This window comes from Callorhinchus milii, unplaced genomic scaffold (genome assembly GCF_018977255.1).
Source record: "Callorhinchus milii isolate IMCB2004 unplaced genomic scaffold, IMCB_Cmil_1.0 Scaffold660, whole genome shotgun sequence".
Classification (NCBI taxonomy): domain Eukaryota; kingdom Metazoa; phylum Chordata; class Chondrichthyes; order Chimaeriformes; family Callorhinchidae; genus Callorhinchus; species Callorhinchus milii.
The window spans coordinates 10,756-28,962 of NW_024705401.1; the positions used below are offsets into that span (position 1 = coordinate 10,756).

General features: G+C 49.0%; 1 protein-coding gene across 1 annotated transcript in view; it reads right to left on the reverse strand.

The window, feature by feature from the left end:
• Window positions 1–925: 925 nt before the first annotated feature.
• LOC103172000 (histone-lysine N-methyltransferase ASH1L-like) overlaps window positions 926–18,207 on the reverse strand; it is a 34,015-nt gene continuing 16,733 nt past the window's right edge. The window contains exons 2-13 of the mRNA XM_042346362.1: window positions 17,182–17,236; window positions 16,571–16,703; window positions 15,542–15,790; window positions 14,891–14,977; window positions 11,913–12,003; window positions 11,515–11,653; window positions 11,023–11,195; window positions 9,878–10,044; window positions 9,373–9,413; window positions 7,603–7,644; window positions 4,196–4,449; window positions 926–1,404 (exon numbers count right to left, since the gene is read on the reverse strand). Coding sequence (XP_042202296.1) covers window positions 1,313–1,404; window positions 4,196–4,449; window positions 7,603–7,644; window positions 9,373–9,413; window positions 9,878–10,044; window positions 11,023–11,195; window positions 11,515–11,653; window positions 11,913–12,003; window positions 14,891–14,977; window positions 15,542–15,790; window positions 16,571–16,703; window positions 17,182–17,236 — 1,523 coding nt within the window. The 3' untranslated portion in view covers window positions 926–1,312. The remainder of the gene's footprint in view (window positions 1,405–4,195; window positions 4,450–7,602; window positions 7,645–9,372; window positions 9,414–9,877; window positions 10,045–11,022; window positions 11,196–11,514; window positions 11,654–11,912; window positions 12,004–14,890; window positions 14,978–15,541; window positions 15,791–16,570; window positions 16,704–17,181; window positions 17,237–18,207) is intronic.

The following is an 18,207-nucleotide window of genomic DNA, read 5'->3' on the forward strand; positions in this document are numbered from 1 at the left end:
CTGAATGATGCCACATTTACACCATATCAAGGGCTCTCCAGTCACTGACCATTCATTCCTTCAACAGAGATAAGAAAGTCGTTCTTTACTGTTCTCCCTGTGAGCCACAATGTCCTACACGTCCCTCTTGCTGGTCAGGCTCTGTGATGGTGTGAGCAGATTACCTGGGCCCCACTCTACTCCCCTGCCGTCTGTCCAGACGTCTCCGGCCTGTCCGAGGAGTCCTGTCCCAAACCTCAGCCTTTCCTCTCCGCTGGCCCAGCCTGGCCATAGACTCAGCTCTGAGACATCCCCCACCCACCCAGCCCCACAAGCCCCTGAGCACGTAGCACTGCCCCTCCCACACACCAGGTTTTCCTTACTTCCCATTTATTGTGAGAGAAGATTATTTTGAGGGGAGAAGGGGATCAGGCAGGCTGCCCTAATCAGTGTACTAATGACCTTGTAAAATGAGTGCAAAAACTGGTCTTGGATTGTAAACAGCCTCCCATTCAACAAGTCCATCCTCTTCCTTTTACTTGCTCCATACTGTGTTCATACACACAAACACACACATGTGCATCCACACACACACACACACAACAACAACAAGATTACATTTGTATAGTGCCTTTCATGTCGGGTGGACTTCCCAAGGCACTGGAAACACACACAAACACACACACATACATGCACACATGTACCCAGACACGCGCACACATACGCACACACACAAACTACACATACACACACACATACGCACACATACACACACACACATACATATGCACACATACACGCATGCACAAGCATACACATGCATACACACACGCATACACACATACACATGCATACACACACACATACACACACATACACATGCAGACACACACATAAAATCACACATGCATGCACACACAACAAACCCTGTTCATCAGTAACGATCACATTGATGAATCCATATGAATTAAAAGAACAGCGATAGAAAGAATTTCATCTCTTTGAAACGGCCTTCGAGCTTTCGATATCCGCTAGAGAACGTGTCCTGGCTGCCAAGGGCAGGTGGGTGTAACTCATCCCCAACACCTAAACGCACATTCACACATTCACGTACATTCGCTCACACACTCCCTCATGTATACACACACTGTAAGAGCTCTGCAGGTCAGCAGTGGGTGACCTATAAACCAAGTGCTAACCGTTGTGATCTCTTCACCCTCCTGTCCTGTTAGAGAGAGAGAGCTGGTGTCCGTGCCTTCTGCTCTCCCCCTCGCTCAGCACGGTGCGGGCTGCAGGGTTTCCAATGCAGGAAATGCTCCTTCCAGTTTGTGCCTCACTTCCTGAAGCTGCTCTCAGTTAACATTAGTGTACGTCGGCGCAGCCGCCTTCCAGAACCTTCTTCTAACAAATATGTAACATCAATAGCTAGAACACACAAAAACAGGGAGTTAGCTCACACCCATACAGCGAATGAATCATGCAGTCATGCAGAGATTTGTTTCAAATAATTTTGAGCTGGCCACATGTGGAGCACTGGGGACATTTCCTGCCTAGGCCCCTGGAGCCGAGAGGGGATACGCAGTGTTGGAGAAATGAGCTATGCAGACATGATCAGATAAACCAGGGCTTTCAATCTTGAAAGGGAAGGAAGAACAACATAGGAAGAGAAACGAGCAAGCCAAGAACTTGTGAATGAAAGTCTTCACTGCCACAGGCTGGATAATCTGGACAGTCCTACTTCTTTAATCTACCCACACCTCACTCCTCTATTTTCGCTCAAGACTCCATCCAATTCCCTCTATTCCACCATCAGCAGCATGCTGTCAGCACCCACACCCCTACACTCTGTTACTCTCTACGCCTCATCTTCACATTACACCTGAAGACTTTCTTCTTCGACTATGCCTTTAAGTCTGGTACACCACCCACCTCCGCTCACTGAAAAGCCAGGTGCGGGCTGCTGAACGCACCTGTGTCAAATCTGGCCTAACGGTCCACCGACAAATCTGGCTGGACCTCCTCAAAATTTACCGCTCCACTCTAGCCTCGGCCAAGTCGTCCTTCTACTCCAGGATAATCCTGGAGGCGAAGAACAACCCCAGGCTACTGTTTTCCACCACATCCCGACTCCTCCGTCCCCCCCGCCACCCCGCGCAGGTCATCTCCTCCAACCTTCACTGCGAGGAGATGCTGGATTTCCTTGAATCCAAGATCAAGGGAATCCGCTCCGCGGTCACTTCCCCTCCAACTTCCACCCACCACCCACCCCTTCCCTCCCACACTCCGACTCCTACCCATCCTCCCCTACACACCTTCGTACCCGTTTCCCCACCCTCTGTCACTGAACTCATCCTATCCCTAAAACCAACCACCTGCTCCCTTGACCCCATCCCCACTCCACTCCTTATCTCCCAGCTCCACTTTCTTGCCCCACATATCACTGACATCATCAACCTGTCCCTCTCCTCTGGCTCTGTCCCCATTCCATTAAAAACTGCCATCATCACGCCCACCCTGAAAAAACCCTCCCTTGATGCGTCGCAGCTATCAAGCTACCGGCCCATCTCCAACCTCCCCTTTCTCTCCAAGGTCTTGGAAAGAGTTGTCGCCTCCCAACTGCGCTCTTTCCTTTCCACCCATTCTCTTTTTGAACCCCTTCAGTCAGGTTTCCGTGCTGCCCATAGCACAGAAACTGCCCTGGTCAAGGTCACCAATGATATCCTGACCATCTGTGACCAGGGCTCCCTCTGTCTCCTCGTCCTCCTCGACCTATCGGCAGCATTCGATACGGTCGACCACGCTATCCTACTCCACCGCTTGTCCTCCCACCTCAACCTTCAAGGCACTGTCCTTGAATGGTTTAGGTCGTACCTTTCTCACCGTCTTCACTTTGTCTCAACGAATGGCTTCTCCTCCACCCCCCGTACTGTCTCATGTGGTGTCCCTCAGGGCTCTGTCCTCGGTCCCCTCCTCTTCACCCTCTATATGCTCCCCCTTGGTGACATCATCCGCAGACATGGAGTTAACTTCCACATGTATGCGGATGACACCCAACTCTACCTTTCCTCCTCTACTCTCAACTCCACGACCACCGATGTCCTGACAGCTGCCTGTCCGACATCGAGTCCTGGACGAGAGACAACTTTCTTCAGCTCAACGTGCGAAAAACCGAGGCCCTCCTGATTGGCTCACGTCAGCGCCTCCGCACCTCAGGCGCTGACACCATCAGCATCCAAGGCTGCACTCTCCACCTCTCAAAGCCAGTCAGGAACCTCGGCGTTTTGTTCGACCCTGAGCTGTCCTTTCTCCCTCACATCCGCACCACAACTGGCACCGCCTTCCATCACCTCCGGAACATCGCCAGACTACGGCATTACCTCACCCCTCACGCTGCTGAAACCCTGGTCCACGCCTTTGTCACCTCAAGGCTGGACTATGGGAACTCTCTCCTCGCCGGCCTTCCCGCCACCTCCCTCCACAAGCTGCAGGTCATTCAGAACTCTGCAGCTCGTGTACTGTCCCGCACCAGGCTTCGGGACCACATCACTCCCACCCTCGCTCGCCTCCACTGGCTCCCCATCCCCCAGAGGATTGATTTCAAGATCCTCATCCTCACCTACAAGGCCATTCACGGCCTTGCTCCCTCCTACCTCTCCAACCTACAATCCCCCTACCTACCTGCCCGTACCCTCCGTTCCTCTGGCTCTGGTCTGCTCCACGTCCCCCGCCCCAACCGCCCTACCATCGGTGGTCGGGCCTTCAGCCTCTCAGCCCCAGGCTCTGGAACTCCATCCCCCAGTGCCTTCGCCTTGCTTCCTCCCTTTCCTCCTTCAAGGCCGGTCTCAAAACCTTTCTCTTTGACCGTGCCTTCAGCTCCCCTCTCGACTCTCTTCCCCCTCCTCGCTCCCTCCCTTCCCTCACCCTGACCATTTCCCCCCTCCTCGCTCCCTCCCTTCCCTCCCCTCACCCTGACCATTTCCCCCCTGCTCGGGTCATGACCCAACTGTGCAGCGCCTTGGGACGTCCTCCTGACGTGAAAGGCGCTTTATAAATGGAATCTTGTTGTTGTTGTTGTTGTAAGTCTTCAACCCTCTCTCAGTGAGGCTCAGTGTCAGACTACATCAATGATCAGTGATCCAAGAGATGACTCCACATAAAAGGAAGCTACATAAACACTTTGACTATGCAGCGAATGAAAGTTCAAACTGAGCCTTACCATTCTTCCCCGGGATCTTGGCCAGCAGACTGAGCAGGATCTTGTTGAGGTTGTCTCTCTGTGCTCGCTGCTTGTCCTCTGAGCTGAGGTTCCCCTTTGGGCCGGTCTCCTTCTGCTGCTCCTCCAGATGAGGCATCTCAGTGGCCGGCTGCTCCTGGGCACTCGACATGTCCTCGATGATGGGTGGTGGCAGCTCCTCCTCTGGGGCCACCTCTTTACAGTGTAGTTTGGGGCGTTCCGTCTTCCATGATGACCTGACATTTCCCACAAAATATATGAAACAACAGTAAAATGGAGAAAGCTGAACACTTGGACACCTATCTATACCTAGGTTCTGGCTCAATACAACAGGGTTACAGCCAAAGGCCGCTGGAAGGAGTGAGTGAAATGCTTTATGTCCTGCGTAGCTGTAAGTGATGTGCCCCATTGCTGTGATTACTGGCCTTTGGTAGTGAAAGCACACCTAGTGAGCTGTCTGGTACAAACGTCAACCTATTGACTGTCACATCTTTTACCAGTATTGAGTCTGACTCACAGAGCACGAGGTGGGAGGAAAGCACATGCAGCAAACAGACACATGTGTGTCAACCCCAACCCCCAACCAGAACCAAAGCAAATAGTGGCAATAGTAGGAGAACTTGGTAGGGGGCCTGTTCCAGGAATCAGCATTCAGCCTCACAAAGAGTTTCCAATGATTGACTGTTCAGTTACTTTAATCAGCACTAACTATTTTGCACTTATAATAATATCTGTATTTGATACACCAACTATCACACCAAAAAGAACTCCACGGGGAATAGCAGTCAGTTGGGATGATTGGCTTTTGCAGACAAACACAGTCAGTGTTTCCCCATAGCAACATCTCACAAACAACCATGAAGCGAATTACCAATTTATCCAGACCAGGCTGCTCCAACCTTTTGGCTGCTGAGGGTCAGATGTCCTATTTGAGAAATCTCTCAAGAGAGTCACATAAGCAATATTTTGCGTTTCCCTCCAGAAACATAACAAGAATTTGCATTTATACAGCGCCCTTCGTGCAGGGGTAGTGTCCCAGAGTGCTTGACACTGGTGGAGTCTGACTTTGAGCCAGGGGACAGGAAGGGGATCGGTAACCCATAAGCATAATCAAAAGAGGAAGGACCTTAAGTTGTATTTGAAGGTGAGGAGGGAGAGGCAAGGTACAGGGATTGAGTTCCAGCGTTTCGTATGTAGTGGCTGAAAGCACAGCCCCCGATGGTGGAGTGGAGGGCATTAGGGACAAACAGGAGACAGGAGGCAGCGAGTGGTGGAGTGGGGGTGTAAGCAAATTGGATAGGTTTAGAAATACGAGGGAATGAAGTTATTTGAAAATGAGTGAGAGGATCCTGAAATCAGTTCAGTAATCGATTTCAATCGAGCCATGTCAGCCTAGCAAGGACTGGTGTGATGGGGGCACGAAGTTTCATGTGGGTGGCGGAGTTCTGAATTAATGAATTTTGTGTTTGGTGGAGCTGGGGAGTCCAGCGAGAAGGGCATTAGAATAGCCAGCGAGGAAGTGATGAAAGTCTGGATGAGGGTTTTGGCTGCTGTGGATGGAGGCGGACAATGTAACATAGGTAGTCCTGATCAGGAAACTCATGTGGGGTAGAAAAGGAAAGCTATCTAGTTACACCTGGTTCAGACAGTCTGAGGAAGAGCCCCGGGAGGTTGAGGTGTTCAGTCCCACAGGAGAAAAGATGTTGATGGGAGCCAAAGACTATGGCTTCTGTCTTGCCGACATTCAGCTGCAGGAAATTTACTGTCATCCAGGTCCTGATGTCTATCAGACAACTAGATTTGTGTGTCACCCACATAACTAGAAGTTTACCCCGTGTCTGCGGATAGAGATCGCCCAGAGAGAGCATATAGATAAGGAAAAGAAGAGGGATGAAGTGGAGGTCGAAGGAGAAACCATTTGCTGAGATGAAGTGGAAGCGGGTGGATAAGCAGGACTCGAACCAAACAAGTGCGGTCCCACTAAGGTGGATGAGGGAGGGAGGAGGGGCGGTAGAGGAGAATGCGTGATTAACTGTATCAATTGCAGCAGAGAGACCTAGGAAGATGAGGAAGTAGAGGGAGCCCTGGTCACAGATAGAGAGGATATCGTTTGTGACTTTGACAAGCACTGTCTCTGTGCTGTGGGCAGGGCAAAAACCGGACTGCAGGGCTTCAAGGAGTGGAGGGAGAGGTGTGACCATAGTTGATTGGCAACCACGTGTTCCAAAACTTCAGCAGGTTTGAGGTTGGTCTAAAGTTGTAAGGATCGAGGTTTTTTAAGGAGAGCTGATGACTGGTTTTAGGGGGAGTGGGACAGAGCCTGAGGAGAGAGACTGGTTAACTGCATTAGCCAGCATGGGCAGAGGATGGGTAATTGATTGACCAAAAGCTGGGTGGGGAGGAGGTTGAGGCAGCAGATTGTGGGCTTCACTTTGGTGATGAAGGTAGAAAGGAGGCAGGAGAGATGGAGGCAAATGTGTGTAGGTATATGCTGTGATGAGGGGAGAAGGTGATGAAGAAGGCATGGGGTGAGGAGGAGGAGGCAGCCAGGTGGATGTTGTCGATCTTGGAGATAAAGAAGTCCAGAACCTCTTCATCTAGTTTTCCATGGTTCACTACCAGGACAGATGATCATATCTTCCCTCGCCCACCGCAGGGGAACCAAGAAGACACCGAGTGATGCGCTAATCAGTGTCCTCACAGAAAACTCCCTTTCCCTAGGGAGAAACTACTCTACGCTTTTAATTCCCTCATCTCATCCTACTGCTGTGCCCTCCTGACTGAGCCATTCCCTTTGCTTAGACCCTCACCAACTTGCTTCATGCGCCCCGCCAGATTTGCCCATCATTGCCATTTGCCTCTGCTCTCTGAAGCTCTATTTCTGTAGTTCTCTAGACTCGGTCACTCTCTCTCTTCTTTCAACCCACATCAACACCTAACTCTTTGACCACACTTTCGGTCATCTTTTCCCTTCCCCATTCCACACTCGGCTAAGCACCTGCCCCCAGCTCAGCTACCCAGTCAGCAGTGTCAAGCACTTTGAGATTTTTTTTGACATGAAAAAGGCGCTGTGTAAATGTTATGTTTTTGAGGGAAACACAAAAATATTACTTATGTGGCCTTCAGACATTTCTCAAATTGGGCATCCGGCCCTCAGCAGCCAAAACGTTGGGGCTTGACCCCACAACAATGTGACCCAGACCTAGTGTGCCATAAACTAAGCCAAGCTGACAACTGGTATGGTAGCTCTATCTCCCACATGCTCATTGATGACATGACATTTTCTCAGCTTAAAGCTCAATTTAAATTCTGAATCAATAGCAATAAAATCAGATCAAAAAGATTCATTCAGTCAGTCACTCATTTAACTTGCTCGTAGCTTTACTCACATCTTTGTTAAGGCTGTTTGGTAGGTGGGAGTGCAGCAAAGTCTAAGATGAAGGGAAATAAAAGTCACCCGAGGTAGCAGTGGAAACGTTAGTGTTTCTGTCTGGATCAGCTGCTGGCAGAGGGCACAGCACTGCTCTACACCAGCGCCAGTGTGCCAAGGGGTGAGCGATGCATTCCAAACCAAGCTCGAGTGGGTGGCGGTCTGTACAGTCTGTACCTCCCTCCCCGAGTCAGCAGCACACATACCCACCTACAGTCGACAGCAGTGCTTTTCTGTGCCCAGTTCAATGAGAAATGTCAGTCCAGCACTGGGGCCAGGGTTCAATGCCTATCTACCTGTGTGCTTGGGGCTCCCCATCCCAGCAGAACAGTTTGATGTTGAGGCCCCCACCCACCCCTCTACCCTGCATTGTGCCGTGGCACGGTTTGGAGTGTGTGCGTCGCTCGCCCCCAGTACTCAGCTCTGCTCTCGAGGTAGGAATGTGACCTGTGCAATCAGATTCCCCCGATCGAGTCCATTCCAAACAAAAGCAAGACAGACACACAGACAGACAGACAGACAGACAGACAGACAGACAGACAGACAGACAGACAGACAGACAGACAGACAGACAGACGGACGGACGGACGGACGGACGGACGGACGGACAGACGGACAGACGGACAGACGGACAGAAAGAAAGAAAGAAAGAAAGAAAGAAGGAAAGAAGGAAGGAAGGAAGGAAGGAAGGAAGGAAGGAAGGAAGGAAGGAAGGAAGGAAGGAAGGAAGGAAGGAAGGAAGGAAGGAAGGAAGGAAGGAAGGAAGGAAGGAAGAAAGAAAGAAAGAAAGAAAAAAAGAAAGAAAATGTAGCGCACAGGTACGACCACCTGGGAGGCATGCCAAGAGAACATGAAATCCCATCCTGGCATAGTGTGGGATTTAACCCTTTACATTAACTGCACCTTGAGGCTTCTCTCCATGTTTGTGAGAATTGAAATCGAGCTGAACAAACTAAATCCTGAGGGGTTAAAGCAGTGAGGAGTTGGCAATAATAATAATAATAATCCTTGCATTTGATATAGCGCTTTTCACGTCGAGAGGACGTCCCAAAGTGCTTCACAGAACACACTGTAAAGTGAATTGACTGTATATTTGTGGGCGAATGCGGCAGCCAATTGCGCACAGCAATGTCCCACAAACAGTCGTAGATTGAAAATGACCAATTTATTATTGTTTTTGGTTTTGGAGGGAATATTATTAGGCTCTGTGTGGAGTAAGGAAACTTGCCCAAGGTTTCGCCCTATCTGGAATTGAACTCGGGTCTCTCGCTTGCAAAGCGAGTGCTCTAACCACTGAGCTACAGGACTCCACGAAGATGTAAGCCAAGCACAGTGAACACAGTGCCTACACCAAACCTACAGGACCCATTCTCCTGAACCGCTTGTTACAATTGTGAGGTGAAACGGTTAAGGCTTGCTGGTGAAACGGGATGAAACTCCACTCATTAACCATCATCAGCATTAGCCCAGGAGATCAGAGGGTGTTAGAGGAGCAATGCTACCCCTGAAGTACTGATCATCAGCTGTACATACAAACAGAGCCAACACCCAGAGCCACTCTGCTTTCTCTACCAGAGCTTTGCCGAGTGACATTCTGTACTTCGGTGTGGAATGACAGCCTCAGAGGGTTAATACCGCTGGACACAGGAGAGAGAGAGAGAGAGAGAGAGAGAGAGAGAGAGAGAGGTGGGTGCAGACACTCAAGCAACATATCCCAAAGGTGACTCACCTTCCTCCATTCCTCTTGTAATTTTCGGGGACGTAGTGAGGCTGGTCAACGGTGAGAGGAAAATAAAAACACAAAGCTATAGTGAAAGCTATGACATCACATCACACTCATTGCACACAGGCCCTCGTCTCAGGGGCTGGGCTGGGAACCAGACACCGCTCACTGTGACAGTCCCAGGATTTTCCATCAATTTTCAGGGAAACATATCCTGCCTGCGGTGGCATAAACCCATACAGACAGTACAGTGGCGGGTAGGGAAAGAGAGCTCAGAGGATCCAATCTGTACAAGGTAACTTCCTATCTACACACATGGAGCTCAGCAACCAGGTAAACCAAACAAATCCACCCCCAAAACAGCATAAACACGCCTGGTATCAGCACTGCAGATCCACACAACTCCAGATGTTTCTCATGTCAAAAGCCACAAATCTTTCCCTTCTACTCCCTCCCTCCCCCTTGCTCCCCTCTCTGTCCCCATCTCCGCCTCCCCTCCTCTCGCACTCACAGAGAAGTCTCTCTTGGGCGTTAGCTTCTTAGGGAAGTGATCGAACGCGTAGGACTTCGTGCAGACAGGGTAGCGGTTCCGGTGGATCTTGTAGAACAGGTGTGCTGACTTGTCCAGGCGGTAATCACAGATGGAAACGTCTTGGTCTTTCACACCCTTCGGCCTCCCTGCAGGGTTGATGAGGGGAGAACGGGAAGAGATGTGGTTACAGACTGGTAGGGCTGACTGCTGTGCCAACACACCCTTAGCCTAATTAATAATAATAATAATCCTTGCATTTGATATAGCGCTATTCACGTCGGGAGGACGTCCCAAAGCGTTTCACAGAACACACTGTAAAGTGAATTAACTGTATATTTGTGGGCGAACGCGGCAGCCAATTGCGCACAGCAATGTCCCACAAACAGTCGTAGATTGAAAATGACCAATTTATTATTGTTTTTGGTTTTGGAGGATTATTATTAGGCTCTGTGTGGAGTAAGGAAACTCGCCCGAGGTTTGGCCCTGACCCCCCGGGGATTGAACTCAGGTCTCTCACTTGCAAAGCGAGTGCTCTAACCACTGAGCTACAGGACTCCACAAATTGTAGAACAGATGCCTGGACGAGCGATCCCCTCATGATCTGTTATAAACAACATGCTCAAGTCCATTCAATTATACCTCATGTAATAACAGTGCCCCAAATAAAAACACACACTGCTTGTTAGGCCCTCACTCTGCTCACCACCACAGACTTGTTGAGCATTGCATACCATTCTAAGGGTCTACATCTTTAGTTATTAATTGCCAATATAATAATAAAAAAGAATTTGGTCGCTCAATCCACGATTCTTTGTGTGATGCTGTTTTGCGTAATTGCTGCCGTGTTTCACCTTCACAATATACTGTTAATTCACTTTACAGTGTATTCTTTGAGATGTCGAGAAGATGTAAAATGCGCTATATCAAATGCAAGTATTATTATAATATCTGGTATTCGACTACTCTATCCATATGCCTTGCTCCCTATCCATAGAAGGGCACCAGTTTGGAGTTACAGGAGGGAATTTGAATGGGTGAAGCGGTGTGTGGGATAGGAGGAAAAGACAGGAGGCAGGTGCTGGACAGAGCGAATGGAGAGGGAGCTGGAGGCTGCTGTAGCTCACCTTTGCAGTAAGTGTAGAGATCGAGCACACAGCACGTCCCCACCACGGCCTCCAGAGGGATGATCTCGTACAGCGGCACCCGGAACAGCTCGTTGTGGTAGAAGCGTCTCGATGGTGAGTGATGCGTCTCATGTGGCCGGAAGTAATGGTGACCAAAGGCAAAGCGCTCTCCTCTGTCACAACACAAAGCCAGAGCAGTGACAACCCCATCATACCACGTAGGTACACTCGGCTCCGCATACAAGCCATTCACACGCATGTGCATATCCTGTTTGCAATGCACCACTAGGAAGATTTGTATACAACAAAGTTATTTGCACAGCACCTTTCATATACTGTCCACAACCAAGAGAGAGAAAAACAGTGTGCAAAGCCAGACTCTGGCACCAACTGCTCAGATAGTTCCTCAAAGTTGGTGCCATTAGTTGGGTTGGGGGGATGGGTGGGGGGACAGCTTGTGAATTGGTGTAACCTGTCACTGTAACCACTTACTTTTCATTCTTCCAGAGCTTCTCGATGCGGAAGATGTCTAGTTTGTCGCGGTTGATGTGGGACAGTAGTCTGTAGGACTGTCGGACGGGTTGGCCTTCAGGCCCTCTCCTGTTGTCCCTCATCAGATACACACAATCACCTGCAACAAAGCACACAATCACCTGCAACAAAGCACACAGCGAGCCAGCCCCAGGCAGGACCGAGATAGAACAAGGCTGAGAGCAAGTGCTGCCAACCAAAAGGAGAGAAGGTAGGACCTGTAATTACAATGGAAATGCTGAAATCCCTATTCCAACCACTACCTCCCTCCCTCCACCACCGAACCCAACCTGATGTGGATGACAGAGCAGTGTTAGCTGTTTACAGGAACCTGGCAGTACAGAGGCCGGTTTACTCACCATGCCGTAGCAGCAGATCATCCCGCAGCAGACAGATGTAGTAAACACAGCCAGGCTGGGCGTAGTGAGGCTGTGGGATCATAGGAACCTCCTGAGAGAGAAAGTGAGAGACAGAGAGAGACAGAGGGTTACACAGTACACACAGCAAGTGCAGATTTCTGAATACCCCAGTGACCAATATAATGCTACCTTCCTGTCAGGCTGGTGAGGAAGGGTGGTCATTACAAAGGGAGTGGTAATCCCATCTCTGATGTTTTGAATAGTTTTTCCGTTTAATGTGGGATGGTTCCAGTCACTCTCCGTTCATATATGAGCACATTGCAGCTCGACCCTATCCTCACCCACTCACATCAAACCCCAGGTTGAAGAGGGTGATCAGTCAGGTATCTGACACATGTGGAAACCAATCACTGTGCTTAAGAGTCTTCAAGCCAAACTTTGAATTCCGTGCATCCCACCTACACCACCACTAATATAGTGCCCTTAATAATAATAATTCTTTCATTTAATATTGTGCTTTGTCAATGAAACATGATAAGGCACTATATCAAATGCAAGGATTAATATTGCACACACATTAAACTCTGTATCCCCATCACACCGGTCCTTGCCAGGCTCCACTGGCTCCCTATCACACACACTATTAAGAGTTTGGTGTCAATTGGGAGCCAGCGGAGCCTGGCAAGGACCAGTGTGAGATGGGGATATGGAGTTTAGTGTGTGTGATAGGGAGTCAGTGAAGCTCCAAGATAATGTGTAGTGACTGCATGTTTTGTGAGCGAAATGCAGCAGCCTAGCAGTGTCCCACAAACAGTCATGGATTGAGCAATCAATCTGTTTTAATTTGTTTGAAGGAATTAATACATCCAGAAAAGTGATCCGCCAATCAAATAACAACCGGGTTCCTATTTACTGCTAGGTAAACAGAGGCTTATGTGTGGAGTAAAGAAAATTGTCTAAGATTTCACCTTGCCTGGGAATCAAAGCCAGATCTTCTTGCTTGTGAGGCAAATGCTCTAACCACTAAGTTACAGGACTGCACATCATATGAGATAGCGTCTCAGAGCGCTTGACAGTGGCGGATTCTGACAATGTGCTAGGGGGAGAAAGAGGTGATTGCAAGCATGATCAAAAAGGAAGATCTTTAGATGGGATTTAAACGTGGGGAAGGAGGGGGAAAGGCAGAGGGATTGAAGGAGAGAGTTCCATAGTTTAGAGATGCAGTGGCTGAAGGTAAGTTTACCAATGGTGGAGTTTGACGAGGGACAAACAGGAGGCCGGAACCAGATGAGTAGAGGTAGGGGAGTGGGGGCGCAGTTGAGCGGTAATCAAATTGGCTAGATAGGGAGGTGCAACGGAATGAAGGGATTTGAAAACGAGCGAGAAGGTCTTGAAATCAGTGTGTTTGGTAATTGGGAGTCAGTGGAGTCTGGCAAGGACTGGTGTGATGGGGGTACAGAGTTTAGTGTGTGTGACAGGGAGTCAGGGGAACCTGGAGGACTGGCAAGTTAGGGATACAGAGTTTTGTGCAGGTGAGTATCCAGTCAGCAGAGTTTTGAGTGAAATAGATTTTGTGTATGGTGGAGCTGGGGAGATCAGCAAGGAGGGCATTAGAACAGTCCAGTCAGGAAATGATGTGAACGCGGGTTTCACCTACACTTGAAAATCCCAGAGATAAGAATGTTGCAATGCTTTGCAAACACTCTCCTTCAAAGGACTCATCTTGCTTGCATAATTCCGGAGAGTATAATAACTGGTGAGCCCAGAGTGTGTGTTGGGGTAACTGCTGGAGTCTAACCAGCTAAACCCACACAGCTTGGCCATGGAGAGAGAGAGAGAGCACTGTCTGGACAGCTTTCCCGCTGCTTGTCCAGCTAGAACCACCCTCCCCATTAGTTAGTTAGTCAGGGCTTTGGCTGCGGGGCTAACAGGAGCTCAGGGGGAGGATTCCCTGCCCCCCCCAGCGACTGGTCAGCCCTTCCAGTTCCTGCTGATGAGCCAGGCCGGGCTGTGCTGCCATCAGCAGTGAGTGTCCTGGGTTACTGTGGACCCTCCTGGCTCAGGAACCAGACTAGAGACCGGCACAGAGACCGGGATCGTTTCTGACACTCCGTTGCCAGGTCTGTCACCTTTGGGGCCAGTTCAGCTCCAAACAGACACCACTCACCCCCTCCTGAAAGAGAATAGTCACCAGTTGGTTGTTTGACATCTGCCAAATGTGGGTTTGAGCCCTCACTAGCGTACAAGGAAGTGCCTGCAAACTTCCTGGTGGACAACACAGCTCAGCATGAAATGCGTGAGAGCATGTCCCTTCCTCTTCAACATATACATGCTCTCACTCAGAGATGTCATCCGCAAGGATGGAGTCAATTTCCACATTTTTGTGGATGACACCCAACTCCATCTCGTTGCCTCCACTCTCGACTCCAGGACCACTGCTATCTTGGCTGATTGTCTGCCTGTCATCAAGTCCTGAATGAGAGCTAACTTCCTCCAGCTCAATGTTAGCAAGACAGAGTTGTGTTGTTGTTGTATCTTCCTGTCCACAACTCGGGCACATGTCCCTTTCCAATGAGTGATGGTTCCACCAGTTGGAGGTATAGAGCTTAAGCAGCAGCTGCTTACCTCTCTGCAGACTAATTAAGTTAGGTTCCAGACGCTGAACGTAGAATTGTGTGTTCACGACTCGATCCATGTAACACCCTCCAGCAGCTGTTGCCCCAACCTTCAGAATTTCCTCATCAGCTATCTGGCAGGCTTCTGCCTTCAGCATGTTGGGGGATCTTTTACAGGTCAGCTTGTGACGACCAGTCACCATGATGTTCTTGAGCTCCAAGTTCAATATCATGAACCAGGTTTTCCCAGCAGTATCAAAATCTGGGGGTAGATAGTTCAATCCCTGGATAGCTATCAGGAGCAGAGGAATCCTAGCTGATTTCACCCCATCCTAACCCAAGCGAGTGTTAGAGGAGGCTTACCCTATCCACCGAGCGAGGATCACACTGCTCACACAGGTAGTGTTCGACGTCTGCTGTGACCAGCATGCAGTCGCAGTGCTGCCACACCTGGGATAGAGGGGAGAAGTCAGACATGAACATACAGCACTACTGCTCTGGCGGAGAGGACAAGGGCTGCTCTGCTTAGAGGATGGAAGCTACCCTTCCAAATGGTAATTGCTGTCCTTTCCCTACTCTGTAGAATCACTGTGAATTCAGTGAGGATCACTGCAAAGTGTAGTGACTGTGTTTTTCAGGCAAATGTAGCAGCCAATTTGCACACAACAATGTCCCACAAAACAACAATAAATTCAATGGGCGTAGGGAGAGACAAAGAAAAATAATCTCCTTCCTTCACTTCTCTTTACAATGTCACATGAACGTTAATTCTTTAATAAGAAAATAAGGATATCTACAACTATGCAGTCCTCTCTCCTCCGCTCCCACTGGAGCATCTGACAAACTGTTAGCTCACCTTGAATTCAACCTTCTGAACCTGAGCCAAGAGTGCTACCAACTAAGCCAAACTACATATGTGTAAAAGAGCTGATATTATTACACATGAAGGCCGAGCTAACACTCCAGCAGTGTTGAAGCAACCAATATCACTGCAGGACAAGGTACAGTCCTCACCATGCACTTCTCACACTGGATCATCAGCCCCTCGTCCTTGTACAGGCCACAGATGCAGCGGATGACGTCGTCGTCCTTCTCGTTACTGTTCTCCTTCTCCCCAATGGAGATGTCGCTGCTGTCCGCCTCGCTGGCTGTCTCCCCGATGATCTCATCAATCTGAGCCGCAGCTTCGTGACGAGCGTTGTAGTAAACCTTCCTCAGCCGGCTCACGTCTCGGCCCGTGGCAGATTTCCTGCCGTAATATTTCTGAGAGGAAACAAGCAGCAGCACACTCAGGTGGTACTCAATACAAAATATAGGAGATTGATTGCAGAAATATTTCTACAACAGGTTAGAGACCCAGTAAAGCTCCCTCTACACTGTGCGTCCACACTCCCAGGTCAGGGTTACAGACACAGTAAACCTCCTCTACACTGTGCGTCCACACTCCCAGGTCAGGGTTACAGACACAGTAAAGCTCCTCTACACTGTGTGTCCACACTCCCAGGTCAGGGTTACAGACACAGTAAACTTCCTCTACACTGTGCGTCCACACTCCCAGGTCAGGGTTACAGACACAGTAAAGCTCCTCTACACTGTGTGTCCACACTCCCAGGTCAGGGTTAGAGACACAGTAACGCTCCCTCTACACTGTGTGTCCGCACTCCCAGGTCAGGGTTACAGACACAGTAACGCTCCTCTACACTGTGCGTCCACACTCCCAGGTCAGGGTTACAGACACAGTAAAGCTCCCTCTACACTGTGCGTCCACACTCCAAGGTCAGGGTTACAGACACAGTAAAACTCCTCTACACTGTGCGTCCACACTCCCAGGTCAGGGTTACAGACACAGTAAAGCTCCCTCTACACTGTGACTACGTCCACACTCCCAGGTCAGGGTTAGAGACTTCCCCCAAAGCTCACAAGGTTTCCATCTCCTAGCGTGTAAGGAACATGTGAGTATTGCCCTGCAGTCAGTGGACTGCAGTTGTGCTCTACTGCTAGAGGTTTAGAGCAGAGCTGAGCGCTCAGAATGTGCTTGCTCACCTCAGCATTCCTGAAGACTTTCAGCATGTCAGCATCAAAGGCCTCCACCGTCTTGTAGTGACCCGTGAGGATCTGCTTCTCAATGCTGACAAGGTCAATGGGGTCTGTGATCTTCGCATAGTAATCTGCTTTTCTGCACAAAAATACAGACTTCTTGTTAGTAGAATTGTGTGCAAGGGTTGATGCCTGGAGAGCTACCTCTCTTCTCCACCCTGCATTCCCCATCATTACATCCTCTGCCACAAGAGAACTCATGAGGGCTCGCTCGGTATGGCTACCGCCATGAGCCGCATAGACCAGGTCGATGTTTAGGGTTAGGAGCCGAGGTCATCTCCTAGTGGTGTCTGGGTACTAGCAGTAACCCCACCTAAAGGAGGAGCATAGTCTCACCCCATCCCACAGAATCAAAGGACGAGGTGATGAAGTTAGCAGGGAAACAGCAGCCTCTCCAGTGGTGGTGAGGGTGTAGGGGGCACGGGAGAGAGGGAAGATTTGTACCTATATATAGTATCTAATACAATGTGGTTTCAAGCCAGGAAATGTATGGTTGAGCTGGAAGGGGCAGCTGTTCCATGCTACATACTGTAACACCGTGCACTTATGTTACTTACTTTTTCCTGGAGGGAAGACTGAGCAATGGTGCAGCCAACACGTGTTCCAATGAATCTAATGAAATGGAGGGGAAAAAATTGTAAACTGAACCCCGAAAAGTTACATTTACAACCCACCCACCATGTTTAAAGCTGCCCCACAGGATAATTCAGCCCATGGCAACCACTTCCCAAACCCACCATGCAAAAGATGAACGATACACACAAACACATACAGATACACAAACATACACAGATACCCAAACATATGCAGATACCCAAACACATACAGACACACAAACACATACAGATACACAAACACATACAGATACACAAACACATACAGATACACAAACACATACAGATACACAAACACACACAGATACGCAAACACATACAGATACACAAACACATACAGATACACAAACACACACAGATACGCAAACACATCCAGATACAGAAACACATACAGATACACAAACACAAACAGATACACAAATACATACAGATACACAAACATACAGATACACAAACACATACAGACACACAAACACATACAGACACACAAACACATGCAGATACACAAACATACACAGACACACAAGCACATACAGACACACAAACACATAGAGATACACAAACACATAGATACACATCACATACAGATACACAAACACATACAGACACACAAACACATAGAGATACACAAACATACACAGACACATAAGCACATACAGACACACAAACACATAGATACACATCACATACAGATACACAACACATACAGACACACAAACACATAGAGATACACAAACACATAGATACACATCACATACAGATACACAACACATACAGACACACAAACACATAGAGATACACAAACACATAGATACACATCACATGCAGCCACACAAACACATACAGATACACAAACACATACAGACAAGCAAACACATAGATACACAATATATAGACATACAAACACGTACAGATACACAGAAACATACAGATACGCAAACACAAAACAGACAAACAAACACATAGATA